The sequence below is a fragment of the Vidua macroura genome, chromosome 14, assembly GCF_024509145.1.
Source record: "Vidua macroura isolate BioBank_ID:100142 chromosome 14, ASM2450914v1, whole genome shotgun sequence".
NCBI lineage: Eukaryota > Metazoa > Chordata > Aves > Passeriformes > Viduidae > Vidua > Vidua macroura.
In genome coordinates, this window is record NC_071584.1 from 1,892,233 (window position 1) to 1,907,465 (window position 15,233).

At 54.9% G+C, this 15,233-nt stretch overlaps 1 protein-coding gene across 2 annotated transcripts in view; it reads left to right on the forward strand.

Moving 5' to 3' along the window:
* The first annotated feature begins 445 nt into the window (after positions 1-445).
* LOC128814355 (gamma-aminobutyric acid receptor subunit beta-4) overlaps positions 446-15,233 on the forward strand; it is a 73,843-nt gene continuing 59,055 nt past the window's right edge. For both annotated transcript variants that reach the window (XM_053990121.1, XM_053990123.1), the window contains exons 1-2: positions 446-827; positions 4,907-4,995. In XM_053990121.1, the coding sequence (XP_053846096.1) occupies positions 748-827; positions 4,907-4,995 (169 nt within the window). In that variant the 5' untranslated portion in view covers positions 446-747. The remainder of the gene's footprint in view (positions 828-4,906; positions 4,996-15,233) is intronic.

Consider the following 15,233-nt stretch of genomic DNA (forward strand, 5'->3'; position numbering starts at 1 on the left):
AAGCCCCAAACCTCCCAAGTGACGAGCCTGAGATTTCCCTAAAATAAAATAACTGCACAGTGGGGCTGGGTGGCTTCCTCTTCCCCCCTCGGAAAATAAAGAGGAAAGGGGGAGCAAATAGGTAAAATCCAGAATAAAATCATATTGCTCAAAAACTCACACGTCCTCCCCTCTCTCTCTCTCTCTCTCTCACACACACACACACACACACACACGCTCTTTCTCCTCCTCCTCCTCTCTGAAGGTGGGTAGCAGGAGCCATGCAACATCTGCAGAACCGGATGGCAAAAGAGCAGGAGGAAAAATAATCCAAGTGGAGTGCTCAGGGGACACTGAGTTGGGTTTTTTTTTTCTTTTTCCCTTTTTAAAATTTTTTTTTCCCCTTCTTCTTCTTCTGCCGCGTACCTGTGAGATTCCATTTCACATTTTGCTGAGCCCATTTTGGGGCATTTTATTTTTCTTTCTCTTGGGATTTTCTCCATTGCCAGAGGATGTCTCTTGTTGAGAGGATGCTGAAAGGAAGAAGAAACGAATTCTTTGACTGGCACTGAAGGAGCGGGGGGGTATTTTTCCCCCTCATTTTTTAGGTTTTTTTCATTATTCTTTTTCTCTCGGAAATCATTAACTGGGGGGGGGGTTGGTTTCTTTTTTCCCTCCCCCCCTTTTTTTGGAGGGGGATTTCAGAAGATCCATCTTTCTTTCCCCTCCCCTCCAAAGATTTTTTTTTTCTCCTTCGTCTTTGTGGAAATGTGGACATTTCAGGCAGACAGATTGAGTGGAATTGTCTCTGCTTTAGCAGCTCTTTGTGTCGCCTGCTGTGCGCAAAGGTAAGGACTGCGATCCCAGGCTGCAGGGACAGGGGGGCTGGCACAGGGCTTGTTTGTCTTGCTTGGGGTTTTCTCCGTCGAGCTGGATGCGGGGAAGAGGAGGGGGTTCTTTCCCCAAATCGCTTCCCCTGCCGTCCGCTATTGTTATTCCCCAGCCCGCGCCGTTCTGGGGGAGGAGGGATGCTCGCACATGAGATGTGGAGCGGACTCTGCGGACGGAGCCCACCGCGCAGAGCGTGTGTGCGTGTCCCCCTCCCCAGCGCGGGGGAAAATGGCCAAACGAAGGGGTTTGCTGGGGAACATGGTGCCCGCAGGAGCCGCCGGAGCCCCGGAGCCTGCGCTACGCAGCCGGCACAGGCTGCCTTGGCCATGCCTGAGCTGCACACGCAGCCACGCTCGCATCCGTGCGAGCTGCGCTGTGCCACAGCCCCGGCTCTGCGGAGCTCCGGGGGCGATGCCCACGGCCGTGCCTCCGCGCGGATTCACGGCATGCAACACCTCCTCTGTGGGTGCCATCCATCCGGATCCGTCCCTGCGTGTGCGCAGCCATCCGTGCCACCCCACACCTCCCGCCCGCAGCTTCACCTGCCCTGCGGGGCACCGGGCAGAGCTGAGCATCCCCTGCCCGCTCAGGCTGCAGCTGTTCCCGGGCTATGCCCGCAGCACTCGCAGCGCTCCGGAGGGGCAGGCGCCCATCCAGCCTGGCCAAGGTGTGCGGAGCGCACCTGTTTGCTCGCTCATCCGCTGCCTTCCCGCACGGGGGTAGCGCTGCCTGCTGCTACTCCCCCTCCCTCCGTCCCTCCCTCGCACACCTGCGGGCAGGTGCGTTTGTCCCTGCGCGCTGCCGGGGGGGAGCTGTGGCATCTCCCTGCTCAGCCAGGCACGGGGAGCAGCGAGCTCCCGGCGCACACACAGGTCCTTGCGGGGCTCTGGGTGCCCAGATTTGTGTTCCTGTCATTATAAACACACACACACAGAGGTCCTTGCGGGGCTCTGGGTGCCCAGATTTGTGTTCCTGTCATTATAAACACACACACACAGAGGTCCTTGCAGGGCTGTGGGTGCCCAGATTTGTATTCCTGTTGTTATAGACATGCACACACAGGTCCTTGCAGGGCTCTGGGTGCCCAGATTTGCCCAGATTTGTGTTCCCATCATTATTAACACGCACACACACAGTCCTTGCGGGGCTGTGGGTGCCCAGATTTGTGTTCCCATCATTATTAACACGCACACACACAGTCCTTGCGGGGCTGTGGGTGCCCAGATTTGTGTTCCCGTCGTTATAAACACGCACAGGCGCAGGCGCGCGCCCACCTTGCCCGCACCATTCATGCGTGGTCCCGCTGTGTGGGGACACACACGCAGGCAGCACTGTCCAAGCAAATGTGTGACATCTAAAGCCCACAGCAAGCCCCTTTGCTCAGACGTGTGTCCTTGCATGTGTGTTTGTATGTCCAGCACCGATTCCCAGCCGTAGTCTGCGTGTGTGTCTGTGCACAGCTCGGAGACAAAACACTCTCCATGTGCACAAGCCTCCAGCTACTCCTACACACCCCAGGCAGCAGCACGGGGTGCTGGTATGGAGATGTTTGGCTGCAGGGGTACGTGGCTATGCAGAGCACATGCCCACTGACACAGAATCAGGGGCACAGCACTCCGGAATTCAGATCACAGGCTGGCTGTGTGAGCTCCCGAGCGGATGCAGACCCACATTCGCCAGGAATAGCACTGGCATGCAGCTGCTCGCCCACAGCTGGGCAAATGCACGACTTGCCTCCTCAGTGGGAGGGATGTGGCTTTTTGGATCAGAGGGAGCACTGGGAGGCAAAAGACCTTGTCCTTAATCATGATGGTTTATTCCCTCACTAGGCCACCTCACTAGGCTGGTGAGGAGGAAAGAGTCCCCATGGCCCTCTTCCCACTCTGCCCCTTTCTGCAGGGCCCCTGGCACATTGTTTACTGTCTCTACCTCGACTTCCCTCCTTATATTAATGAGGTAAACACTGATTCCTGAGTTTATGCACTGTAGGAAGCCAAGCAGAGGTGTCCAAATCCCTTGAGAACTGCACAGTGTGCATATTATGAATATGGGAATCTGTGTACCTAGGGATGGCTGTCTAGAGATGAACAAATGCTGCTGCACGCTCTCAATGCTCAGTGACAGGACAGTTTTGCATGCTGCAAAACCTCACACACCTGCAGAGAAATCCACAGGTGCAAGTGGACCTTGCAAGCCTGGACACGGTGTTGTGAAAGTGCCCACCTGCACACACCTCTCCGGCCTTTTCGCTGCGATTAAAGCGTGCAAGGAAGAGCTGTACCCCTCTCAGGAGCACGCTCAGGAGTGGAGCTCAGACCCCTTCCCCTGAGAGCACAAGGGCTCGTTGGTTGTGCATGCACCAGAGCTGGGTGCTGTCTCACATTTGCACATCCCTGTCCTGCTGAGAAATTCCTGCACATCCGGAGCCCTGTGAGCTGCCCGGGCTCCCAGGTGGTCCTATGTGCCTCCACCCACAGCCCTAGGGAGAGTCTGGATCACCAGACCCACAAATGCCAGCTTCTGTGTTCCTCATAAGTCGTGTCTCTCATCACACGCCAGCAGAGCAAGGTCTGCACCCACTGTCACCTCCAGCCCCTGGCTGGGATGTGGTCACACACATGCACACACCTCTGGGCACCTTCTGTAGCCTCAGCCAGTGCTCCCCTGTGTCTGTGTGTCTGTGTGCACGGGCAGGGAGTCCCTACCCCGTCCGTGCAGCCAGGAGAGCACACCTGTCTGTCTGTCTGTCTGTCTGTGTGTGCAGACACAGGGACATGCCAGCGGCAGCCCCTGGCACGGGGCTGGCAGGCAGAGGCAGTGCCTGGTGCAGCTTTCCAGGTTGACTGGGATGGATGTGGGAGGCGGTGTTGACAGGGAGACATGCTGTTGTGGTGGGTGACTGCAAAGAGCAGCAGTTGTCACCGGCAGGGTCTCTATTCTCATGCAAAGCAGGGGACGCGGGTGGCACAGAGGCTGGGGATTCAGGCACAAAACCCGATACACCCCGCAGCACCCCATAGGTCCGGTATTTTTAGCATCCCCTGCTTTCTGGTTTCCCACCTTCAGTTTTGGTTTGGCCCTTGGGTGGATTTTAGAAGGAACTCCTTTCTTGCTGTAACGGCTGGATGGGTGCTAGGGAGGGCATCTGCCCCTCTGTGTGCAGTTAAAGGGCTGCGAGGGAAAGGATTGCTGCTCTGGCACACAGAGGGGAAGATGGACTCTCCTTCCCTGCCTCTGCCTCTTGATCTGCGTTGCTAAGAAGTCATGGTGATGCTGAGTGACAGACACTGAATTTTTGCATGGCAAAGATCAGCTGTACATTGAGGCCGTAGGAGAAGAAGGAGCCTTGTTTTCTTTGATATCTTCATTGTTTCAACAGCCTGAAGAAACCCCTGGGTGCAGTGGGAGGCAGAGGCTGCTCTGGGCTGTGTGACAGGGCAGGGTGCCTGCTGGGGGCCGCTCGTGTCGTGGGGACCTTGGGACGTGCCAAGTCTGTGCTGGGTGATGTAAGACCTGGAGCAAGAGCCCGGCTGGGCTGAGGAAGGGGAGTGAGACCTGCCAGGGAGGGGCTGCAGCTGCCCCACGCACAGCCTGGGGCACGGACAGGACGATTTCTGCCCCTGTGTCTGTGCACCCCTCTGTGGGCAGGGACAGGGAGGCCCCCCAGGTGTGTGGGCCAGTGGCCGGGGTGCTCATTGAGGGGTGCAGCAGCAGCAGGACCCCTGGGGTGCCTACACCAGAGGGACAGAGCTTGGGGTGCCCTGGAGTCAGGCTGAGCTGCAGAAGAGGAGCCAAAACACTGCTGAGACTTGTGAGCCACCTCCCAGGATGGCTTAGGGGCCCTGTGGGGCTTGTGGGCAGGTGGGGGGCTGGGAGCTGTGGCAAGGACAGAAGAGACGAGTGAGAGAGAACACAGAGAGGCTCTGCTCCTGGCTGAGGTGTTCTGGTGCCCTGGGGTGAGAAGGATGCTGAGGTACCTGGCCAGAACCCCTGGTGCCACACGGGATGACGAGAACTCTCTTGTTTTGTCTTTCAGCCCCTCCACTGGAAATATTTCTGTGGTGAAAGAGATCGTGGACAAACTGCTGAAGGGCTATGACGTCCGCCTCAGGCCCGACTTCGGAGGTACGGTGGGGCAGGGGCAGGGGCAGGGCTGGGGCTGTGCTGGCCCCTTGGCCACTCACACACCGCGGGCAGTGCTCCCCTCTGACACCTCCAACCCCAGCCCTCACGACCCTACAGCCTTCTCCCTCACATTTCTGTCACCCCTCCTGCTTTTGCTTCTCCTCTCGCTCCAGCATCCCCCATCTCTGCAGACAGCTGCGCTGTCCATGGTGAGATGTTTCTGGGGATATTTTGCCCCAACAGAGACACTCAGCTTTTCCTCTGCTCCAAGCTTTCCTCCGTCATGGACAGCAAGTCATCCCTCCTCCATTTCTGCTCCAGTGCCAGATATTTTGGCTCTTTTCCCTGCAGAGGGTTGAGGTGATTGCTGGTGGGGCTGCTGGTTGGCCTGCAAAGCTGCTCCCTCAGCAACAGTGAGGCATAAAATACTCCCTGGGGAGCTGGTGGCCTGGCTGCCACTCAGTAGGAGGGGCAAGGATCTTCAATTCCTCCCTTGGCTCCTGTGAGCAACCAGGAGAACCACAAGGGCCTGGTGGGGATGAAATATGGAAAACCTCTGGGCACTGTTGTGTTCCCGGGTCCAGTTGAGGTCCATTTCTTGGAGAGGAGCAGGCACTGGAAAAGCACAGGGAGGGGGATTTGAGGGCTTCTGGACTCAGCCTGGCAAGCTTGGCTGTTTTAAGTCTTTTCTGGGCAATGCTATTTCCCCCTGGTGAGGAGATGTGAGGGGTGGGGGATGCTCAGCCCATGAGAGGACAGCTACACGTCAAGGTGTCCCTCTCCACAGGGCTGATGGGCAAGGGGCTCATGCCTGTGCTCTCAGGGGGAAGAGAGGCCAGGCACAATTATTTAGTGGCTCAAGGGAGCAGTTTTCTCCCAACAGGGCTGGCCCATAGTGCCTAGAAGCTGGGAGTGAAGGAACACCCGCGCTGATTTCAGCAGGGTTTGAAGGCACCCAGTGTACTGCCGTGCCCCACGACCAAACCCATCTCTCCTGAAGCCTCTGGTTTCCCTGCTCCTCACCCAGACCTGCCCCATGCACTGACCACCCCGTACCCTTCAGCAGAGTCCCTTCCACCCCCACAAACACCATCCCCAGCACCTCATCCCCCCGTGGTGCAGCAGGGCTTTCAGGAGGCAGCACTGGGCGCTGCTGGGCCCTGGCCTCAGGGAGGGCTCTGGCTGGGGAGATGATGCCCATCCCTCCATAGTGCTCAGGGGCACCTGGGAGGTCAGCAGTGCACTGGGGAGACACTCTGGATGCAGCATCCTGCAGGCAAACAGGGGTTCCAAATCTTCCCTCTCTCCTCTGAACATAGGATAGGCTGGCTTTCATTTAAAGGCTCTGCCCAGCAAACTCCAAATGTCCCTATTACCTGGCCAGGCCTGTGTTGTAGATGTCAGCGAACCCAATGGGAAGAATGATGATGTCTAACTCCATTTCAGAAGGCTGAATGATTTCTTTATTATAATTATGTTATAATACATTAATATGCTATATAAAAGAGGATACTAAATACTACATGCTACTTTCTCTAACTATCCTATCTAACTCACCCACAACTCGTGACCCTGTTCTCCAGAGCCCAGACACAGGTGGATCCGACTGGCTGTCAGGCCCAAACAATCCACCATGATCCAACCAAGCACTCACTCTGGGTACACAATTCTCCAAACACATTCCACAAGAGAAAAACAAGGAGCAGAAATAGAAATTGTTTTCTCTTTCATTTCTCTCTGTGCACCTCAATAAAAAATCCTGAGAGAGAGAGAAATGTGCTTGCCACAGGCCTGACCACAGGAATTGGTGCAGTCACATTTTATGGCAGGGAGAGCCGTGGAGATGAGACAAAACTGGAAGAGGAGCAGGGTGTAAAGCCAGGGGGGGACTGTGATCCAGTGCAGCAGGAGGTGAGCTGGCTGTGCACAGTCGGGAGCACAGGGAGACACGGGTGGGCCCAGCAGGGTTTGTTCCCTGATTCCAGCCCCCAGGGCAGCCAGGACAGGGCCCAGCCCTTCCTGAGCGCAGGGCTCTGCTGACCCTGCCCGGTCTGTGCGATGCTGGGGCTGGGCTGGGCAGACACTGCGTCCTCCCGGGCTGCAGGATGGATGGGGCTGGGCAGCCCTGGCATTTCATTCGATTTCACTCTGAATTCCCAAAGTGCAACCTGCATTTCTCCTCGCTCAAGCAAACAAATAGAATTGTGACCATAACCTCCTTCCCTGTAATTGCCTCACTGCTGCCCTTCGCCCTTTCTTGCCCTTCCCTTTGCAAGGTCCTGGTGGGGAGCACCTCGGTGCTCGTGGTGCAGGGATGCCCAAATTATCAGCATGCCTGGCTCCCACCCTGGGACAAGCTCATCCAGGCAAACTTCCTGCAGCATTTCCAGCTGGGCTGACACAAAAGTTGGGAAGCTGGAGATTGCTGGTGTTGCAAAGCCAGGGAAAGGGGTGGAAGTTTCCTCGTACCACTGCTGCACCCAGAGCTCACCAGTTCTCTGGGCTTTTGGATCAAACCCATTTCTAGGTGGAATCCAGTGGGATCATGCCAGGAGGTGTCTGACCCTGTGTGGCTCCCAGTCCATCCACAGTCCTGTTGTGGAGAGGCTGAATTCTCCCCAGTGAGTTGTGTGCAGGTGGCACAGCCACAGGACCCACAGGAGCAGCATGGAGCTGTGCCAGGGGAGGCTCAGGTTGGATATTAGGAGAAGGTTCTCTCCCCAGAGGGTGATTGGAATATGGAATAGGCTCCCCAGGGAATGGTCATGTCCCCAGGGCTGCCTGAGCTCCAGGAGTGTTTGTACCATGCTCTCAGGCCCAGGCAGGGGCTGTTGGGGTGTCTGGACAGGGTCAGGGGTTGGACTGGATGATCCTTGTGGGTGCCCTCCTGCTCTGGGTGTGCTGTGATTCTGTGGAGAAGGCACAGTTTGGGCAAAGCCCTGGGACCTGTGTGTGTGCAGCCCTGCTGTCTCCCAGGGCCGTGTGGGACTGGACTGAGCTGCAGTTCCAGCATCCTGAGCACTGGATTGTTCTCCAGGACTGCCCTGGGCTCCACCTGGGCTGTCCTGCCACCCCCTCCTCTGCCTTCCAGCTGGGCAGGTGGGGTGTAAGCCCCCTCTGTGGGGGGAGGTGATCCCACCACCCCCTGTGCTCCCATCCTGGGAGCACCAGGCAGGGTGAGCTGGGAATGGCCCAGGTGGCACCTCGGAGGGGTGGCAGGTCCTGCTGGGAGCCCTGTGCCCCAAAGGGATGTCATGGAGCTGTCTCAGGGCTGGCCAAGAGTGACCAGGGGTCTGGCAGGACAGGCAGCTGCCTGCCCAAGTGGAGAGGAGCGGAGCAAAGCGGCTGCCACCCAGCTGCCCATGGAGCAGGCGGAGCTGTGCCCCTAAAGCCAGAGCCTTCAGCTCTCTGTGGCTCAAGGATGAGGCACTGGGGGCAGGAAGGTCCCTGCAGCCAGTGCTGGGTGCCCCAAAGGTGTGGGCACAGCCAGGTCCTTCCCAGACAGATTCCCACGTGAGGAATGCAACCCACAAATGCAATGAACCAGTCTGGCTTCCCTTCCTCCCTCCCCTGCTCTTTCCTGCCTACTTTCCCCATGTTTTCCTCCTGCAGCAGAGTTGTTTCCCTCTTGCTGTCCTGCCCCCCCATCAGTGGCAGTCACCCTGCCCTGTCCCCATCCTCTCAGCCCTGGGGACAGTGTCCCACCTCCACGTCCTGGGGTGCCTCCTCCATTCCCTCCTGCCTGTAGAGCAGGAGCAACTGGGATCCTTTGGATGTGAAGGCACATGGAAGGACCTGTTCCCATGTACCACCTGCCACGGTGAGGCAGTTCTTGCCCCTCACGGTCTTTCTAAGAGAGCCCCCAGGCTCATCCCAGCACCCACACCCTGCCCAGGATGTGTGCTTCCACAGCTCCAAACACAACTCGTGGCTCCCCAGTCCTCTTTTTTTTTTCATTATTTTTTTGAAAAAGAGAAAGAGAACTCCGCCTAATGCCAAAAGGAGGACAGGCCTGCTGGGGATTGCAGTTCACTTTTTAATTTTGAGATGCCTCGTTAGCTCTGGGCCGAGCTGAGTGGCTGAGAAGCATCAGCCACTCGCTCTCCTCCCTCTCCCCCACCCCCTTGGAAACCCATTAGGCCGATGAGCGGGTCAGCTCTCAGGGGTGAGCCGTGGCAATGAGTGCCATGTGCTCACCTGGGGAGCTGGGCTGAGCGGGGGACACAAAGGGGACAGCTGGAGCCGTGTGGAGATGATGGAAAAATCTGGGAGCAACTCTGCCAGAGAGCCACCGTGGCTGGGTGGGGGCAGCCTGAGGGACAGTCCCCTCTCGTGTTTTCAGCTGCAGTCCCCGAGCCCTGGAGTGTCACCCCAAGCTGGAGAGATGTGGGACAGGGCCAGGGCTGGTACAGGAGAGGGCCTGGGACTGAGGAGACACGAGGGGGGTGATGGCAAACAAGTCCAAAGGGTCTGGCCAGGGTTGTGGCAGGGATCTGGAGCAGCCTTCAGGAGGGGTGTGCAGGGAGGAGCAAGATGCAGCCAGGCCTCCAAGAGGGAGATCTTTGTCCTGGTACTGCAAGACCAGCTACAATGCAGAGAGAGGGTTTTGGGCATCAAATCACAGGTGGGTGCCATGCAGCTGGCCCTGAGGCATGGACAGCCTGGGGGTGATTTATATAGCACACAAATGGCACCACGAGGCGAGCAGGATGCTCATGATTTAGGACTGGGTGAGCAGGGGGTACTGCAGATAATGTCTGGGAATCATCTCAGAGCAGCACCCTGGCTCTTGTAAGTGCTCTTAGGCACTCACTTTCAGAAGCATTAGCTCCATAGGAGAAAAAAAAGGAAAAAAAAAAAAAGAAAAAAAAAGGAAAAGAAAGCAAACGAAAATCATATTGCCCCAGGGTAGAGAAGGCAGTGAGGGAATGGCAGGAAGATCCCACTTGAGCTCGGTGACTCAGCTGCTCTCTGTTGGTGCAACGTTTCCAGCCCAAAACTTTGCAAGACTTCCAAGCAGATGGCTCTTGATGGTTTTCCAGCATCATTTGCAGGTCTTGGTAGCCAAAAGCAAGGTGAGGGCACTCTCTGCTCCTTGCTGCCAGCCCTCCTGGAGTGCAGGGTTCCTGGTGTTTCTCCTGGGAGGAATGCAGGTGTCTGGAAATGCCTGGTGAAAACAGAATGACCGAGAAGCCCTTGGGATTGTACAATAAATCCTGGGTCTTCATGCCTGTGGATCCAGCAGATTTCCCTGCTCCATTTTAAATTCTAACTTCCCTAAGAAAAATTAGCACTTAAGGGGTCTTGGGTTGAAATGAGCCAGCATCCTGCTCCTCATCTGCTTTGTGTCATGGATGAGGCTTCCCAGCTCTGGTCACCCTCATTTGGGATATCCAAACCCCTCTTTGCTGCAATATCTTGGCCTTCCTCCTTCCTGTGCCCTGCCCCTCCTGCTCTCAGCTCCTCTCTGCTCCATCACACCTCCACCCTGCTGGGCACCCAGCCCTGCTCCCACGTCCCGTTTATTCCCCAGTATTCCTTCTTCCGTGGCCACTCCAGATGCAGTGGAGCTGGGGGTGAAAGCCTCAACCTTTCCCTGTGTAACAGCATCACTTGAAAGGCAGAATTGTAAAAATAAATGATTGCTGATGCATAAAGTGTTGCAGTGAAGCATCGTCGGTGGTTCAGGGCTCCAGAACTGGCAGGGCTGAGCGGCTGCTGGCACGGATGCAGCAGCAGGGATGGGGTGTTTGTGTTATTTCCCTGGCCCACCAGCCCTGTGTGCCTGGGAAACTGCTGCTCTCAGTGGTCCTGCGCTGGAAGGAATGGGAATTTGTTTTTTTCTGTGGTCAAGGCTGGCGGTACTGTTCAAGCCTTCCCAAAAACATCCCTGTTTTCCACTGTGTGTCAGGTGGTGGCTTTTTCCAGGCAGATAGCTTGCTTTGGATTTTTGAAGGGGGGGTGTGTGTGTGTGGAATTTTAGGAAAAATGATTCAGAAATTTCTGAGAACAAGCCAAAGTGTGCACATGCTGGGTTTTTTTCCCTGTCCTAAAACGTTGGGCGATGAAACCGGCGGCACCTGCTGCAGGGCTGGCCCCTGTGCATGGGGAGCAGGCGGGTCCCTGGCTGGCACAAGGGCTGTGTCCCCACTGCCTCTGGTGCCAGGGCAGCACCTCAGAGCAGTGATGCTGCAGCAGGAGGACCAGGGTGTGGGGCTGGAAGAGGGCAATGGGCGCTGGTCCTGGGCTGCCTGTCTGGGGGGCCACGGGAGCTGCTCTCCTGCCTTTCTAGGCTTTAGTTCTCAGCTTTCCCCTCCTCTTCTGTGACCAAAAATGTTTAAATCTCAGAGCAGCCAGATTCAATTTTCCTTTTTCTTCTGAGATGCCTTGAGCTAGCCCTTTTGGAGCAGGGAACTGAGATTTGGCAGGAAGGCTCTCGTCCCACCAGGGACAGCTCCTTCCCTGCTCGCAGGAGGACTTGCCCAGAGCTGGGCACGGGGTGAATGTGAAATGCTGCACCTCACAGAGCCTGACTCCACCAGGAAACGTCACCCTTCTGCCCCCATACCGTGGCTGGGCAGAAGAGCAGCTCTGAGTTTGAAAGCAGAGGGGTGATTATGGATCAGGCTGGGGAAAGGAGTTAATTGAGGAAGGAGAGACAGAAGCTGTCTGGAAAGTCTGTGGACCCCAGTGCCACTCAAGGCCAAAGGAAAGGTGAATACCTACTAGGGCTGTCAGTAGTCCCACTTTCCTTCCTGAATAAAGAGCACTAAGAAAAGGCCATTCTTGGTCAGTAAAACTGGCTGCAGCTGTGCAGCCCTCACTTCCTCCCCAGTTTATGTGACTTCTGGCTCCAGACCGTGGGTCACATCCTCTCTAGGGCTAATCCAGAAGGAAGATGACAACCTCCTGCTGTTGTGTCTTACTTCATTAACTGAAGTGGCAGGAAATGAAAGGATCCCGTCCTTTTTGGGACATATGTGGATGTTAACACATTGCCACATGATGGAATTTCTATTTTTTTCACTTTGCTCTTTTTATACGAAATACATTCTGTATAAAGGACTTGGAGACTGTAAAGTCAGACACAAAAGACTTCAGAAAAAGCCAGGATTGGGGTTTCTCCAGGGATCTGTGTTTGGTCCCCTTGTGAGGGTGCATCAGGAGGCAAGGTCCAAGAGTTGCCTCCTCCTGAGCAGCCCTGCAGAGCTCACCAAGATGCCATTTACACATGGAGCTGATTTTTCTCGTTCCCTTCACCCAGAGGGGGACAGGCTGGGGCCATGGCAGTGGGGACAGCTGAGGTGGCCACAGCAGGTGATTAGGGTGGGTTGAGGTGATTGTCTGGTGCAAAGCCTGGGACTGAGCACCCAAAGTCCATCTGGGACTTGTGCTTTCCTGGCTGCTTTGTGCTCAGACCCGCTCTCCACACAGCATGAGCTGTTTCTATGACTGCTGTCAAGCACAGCAGTACAGCAGGAGCGCGTTCACACCTCTCCCCCGAGAAGCCAAAGGTATCCCCTGCTGAGGGGTGCCCAGTGAGGGTGTGATTTTCCAGGATGCTCAGCAGCACTGGAGGCAGGCACTGCCTGTTTGGAGCACAGTTCCTCTTGATTTCAGCCACAGCTGTGAGCGCTCAGCCCCAGTGCCCCGAGAGAGACACACGGAGTTCACCGAAACCCGGGAGCTCCAGGTGACTGGGGCGGGACAGAGCACACAGGCACCCTGTGACACAGCCACAAAAACACCTTCCCTTTCCTGTGGGCTTCCCCCTCACTCACTGCATGGCAGGCAGGGACCCCACTGTCAGTGCTGCCCTCCTGCAAATCCATCCTCTATCAATCAAGGAAAAGGAATGAGCAAGGATCCTGTGGACAGTTTAATTAAGAACTGGCTCTATAACATCCATTCAGCAGTGGGCATCCTTCCACCTAACCTTCATCCATTTTGTTTTCCTCATGATTTTGTTCTTGAGGGCAATAATATTTTAGGATATTAGACCAGTCCCTTCCTCCAGTGTGACAGAGCTTGTGAACCTCCTGCTGCACATTGAACACCCTTGTGCATTCAAGTGTGGCCACACTTATTATCCTCCTTTCGAGACAGGAATCTCTGGCACAGAGCAGTGGAGGCAGTTTTGGGAGAAGACAGCAATGGAGATGAGCTCCTGAGCCTCAGCCCAAAACTGGCCTTGGGTTTCTGAGCAAGCTGTGTGCCTGCCACAGAGCTGTGCCTGCCTTTCAGGATGTGGTGCCCAGTGAGGAACATAAAGTTTTGCTGTCATCCATTCCAGTGTACTTCCCCCGGAACTGGAGGAGATGTTGATTCTCACGCTTATGCCCAAGCCTGTGGGGGATAAATGCACCTGGTTGCCCTTCTCCTTCCTTTTCCCCCTTGGCTGGTGCAGCCTCCCCCTGCAGCTCTGCTCAGGCCCTGGCACAGCTGCTCTTCCAGCCCATGGCAGGGCACTGGGCTGGCAAGGACCCCTCAGAGATCTCTCTTAAAACCAAGACGTCGTCATCATCATTTTAACTGTGCTTTTATTGCAGGAATTTTGCCTCCACCCTTAGTCATAGATTTTTTACATCAAAATGCAATGCATTCGAGTTACTAATTAGCAGAATAATTCCAATACTTCTTAATTAATTAACTGACTAAAAGCAGAGTGTTGTTTGTAGCCAGATTTGCCACATCACCTGGACCCATGTTCCTCCTTGACAAACATCTACGTAACACTCCCCATTTCTGAGATTATTCCTGCCAGTAAACTTGCCTTCGAGGGACTGCCTCTGAAAGCACAATGTGAAAGGAGTGTAAAATCCATTAGTAGAAGTCCTTTTGATTACTCAAAATATATTCTCACCGCCCCGGAGCTGTTCATCAGAGCAGCTTTACATACCTGCATTGTTCAGCTCCTAAGACTCCCAGTATCCCAGTTAGGCAGAGAAGTATTTTTAATCCATGTAACACTAAATAGAAAAGCCAAGTGCTGCAGTTGTACTGCTGTGTGAAAGACACTCTGTGTGTGCATGTCACTTTTCTCACCTATGTCTGGTTCAAAGAAAAAGACTTGGAGGCTGCTACAGTGTCAGGCTGGCTGGATGTAAGAGGGTTTTTTGGTGGTACTGACAGTGTCTGGTCTGTGAAATCCGTTCTTGCAGAGAGCCCTTGCTGGAGGTTTTTATGTCTTGATATTTCATGTGAAATATCATGCAGTTGTTAAAGCGTGACCAGAAATGTGGACAAGACAAAAGATGTGTTTAAAGAAGGCACGAGGTCTTTCAGAGGGATTCACATCTCATGGGTGAGAAGGGGCACAGTTGGGTGGTGGAGCCCTGTAGGATGAACAGAATGGTCAGTAAAGCAGGTTTTCTGGAGACCCAGGGATTGATCCTGTTCTCATGAAATGGAAGGAAGCAGAGCTCTTGTCCCTTCCCACTGGGATATGGGAGCTCTGCTGTTTGCTTTGAGCAGAGCAGGAATTTCAGGCTGGGTTGGGCAGCACTGATCACACCGTTCCTATAGGCTGTTTTTCTGGTTGTGGCATTTATCCCTGCTTCTGTGTCAAGCTAAAAACTCTTTTTTTTTCCCCTCTGATCTTTCCCCCCTCCCCTTCCTGTTTCTCCTGTTCTTTGCAGTCCTGCAGGAATTGTGCTGTTAAATATTTGTGTTTGTGACAGGGGTGAGCCTCAGCCCAACCCCACCATGTCCAGAATTCCCCTCCCTAGACCTCAGGACCTCTTAGTTCAGCTGTGGGATGACTCCGTGTGCAGTTCTAGTTGGAAGAGAGACTCTGTAAAATTACATCTTGTTGTTCCATATTTATTCTCCCTCAGTGGTTTCCATGTCAAACTTGCTCAGTTTACCAGTCAAAACAAGATATTTCTACCTGCCAGCTCTGCCAGCTCAGCCTGGGCTCTGGAAATCAAGCTGTGCTCTCTCTGCCCTGGACATCATCACTCACCAAAAAGGATTCTCAAGTCAGGGCTGAGCTGGATGTGATGTTGAGTGTGCACAAATAGAATTTGTTCTGAGGTGGTATTAGGGGCTCTGTGTGACAGATATCAGCAAGGCTCCTGTGCTGTGGAAATGTTGACTAACAGATCTTCCCCACCACCTGGGGGAGGATGGGCCACCTCTGGGACCATTTTACACCTTGGGGACACCAAAAGGGGGCAGTTTTTTGGGGATGATGGTGAAAACCCACAGCAGCACCAGGAATTGCACTGGGAAGCTCT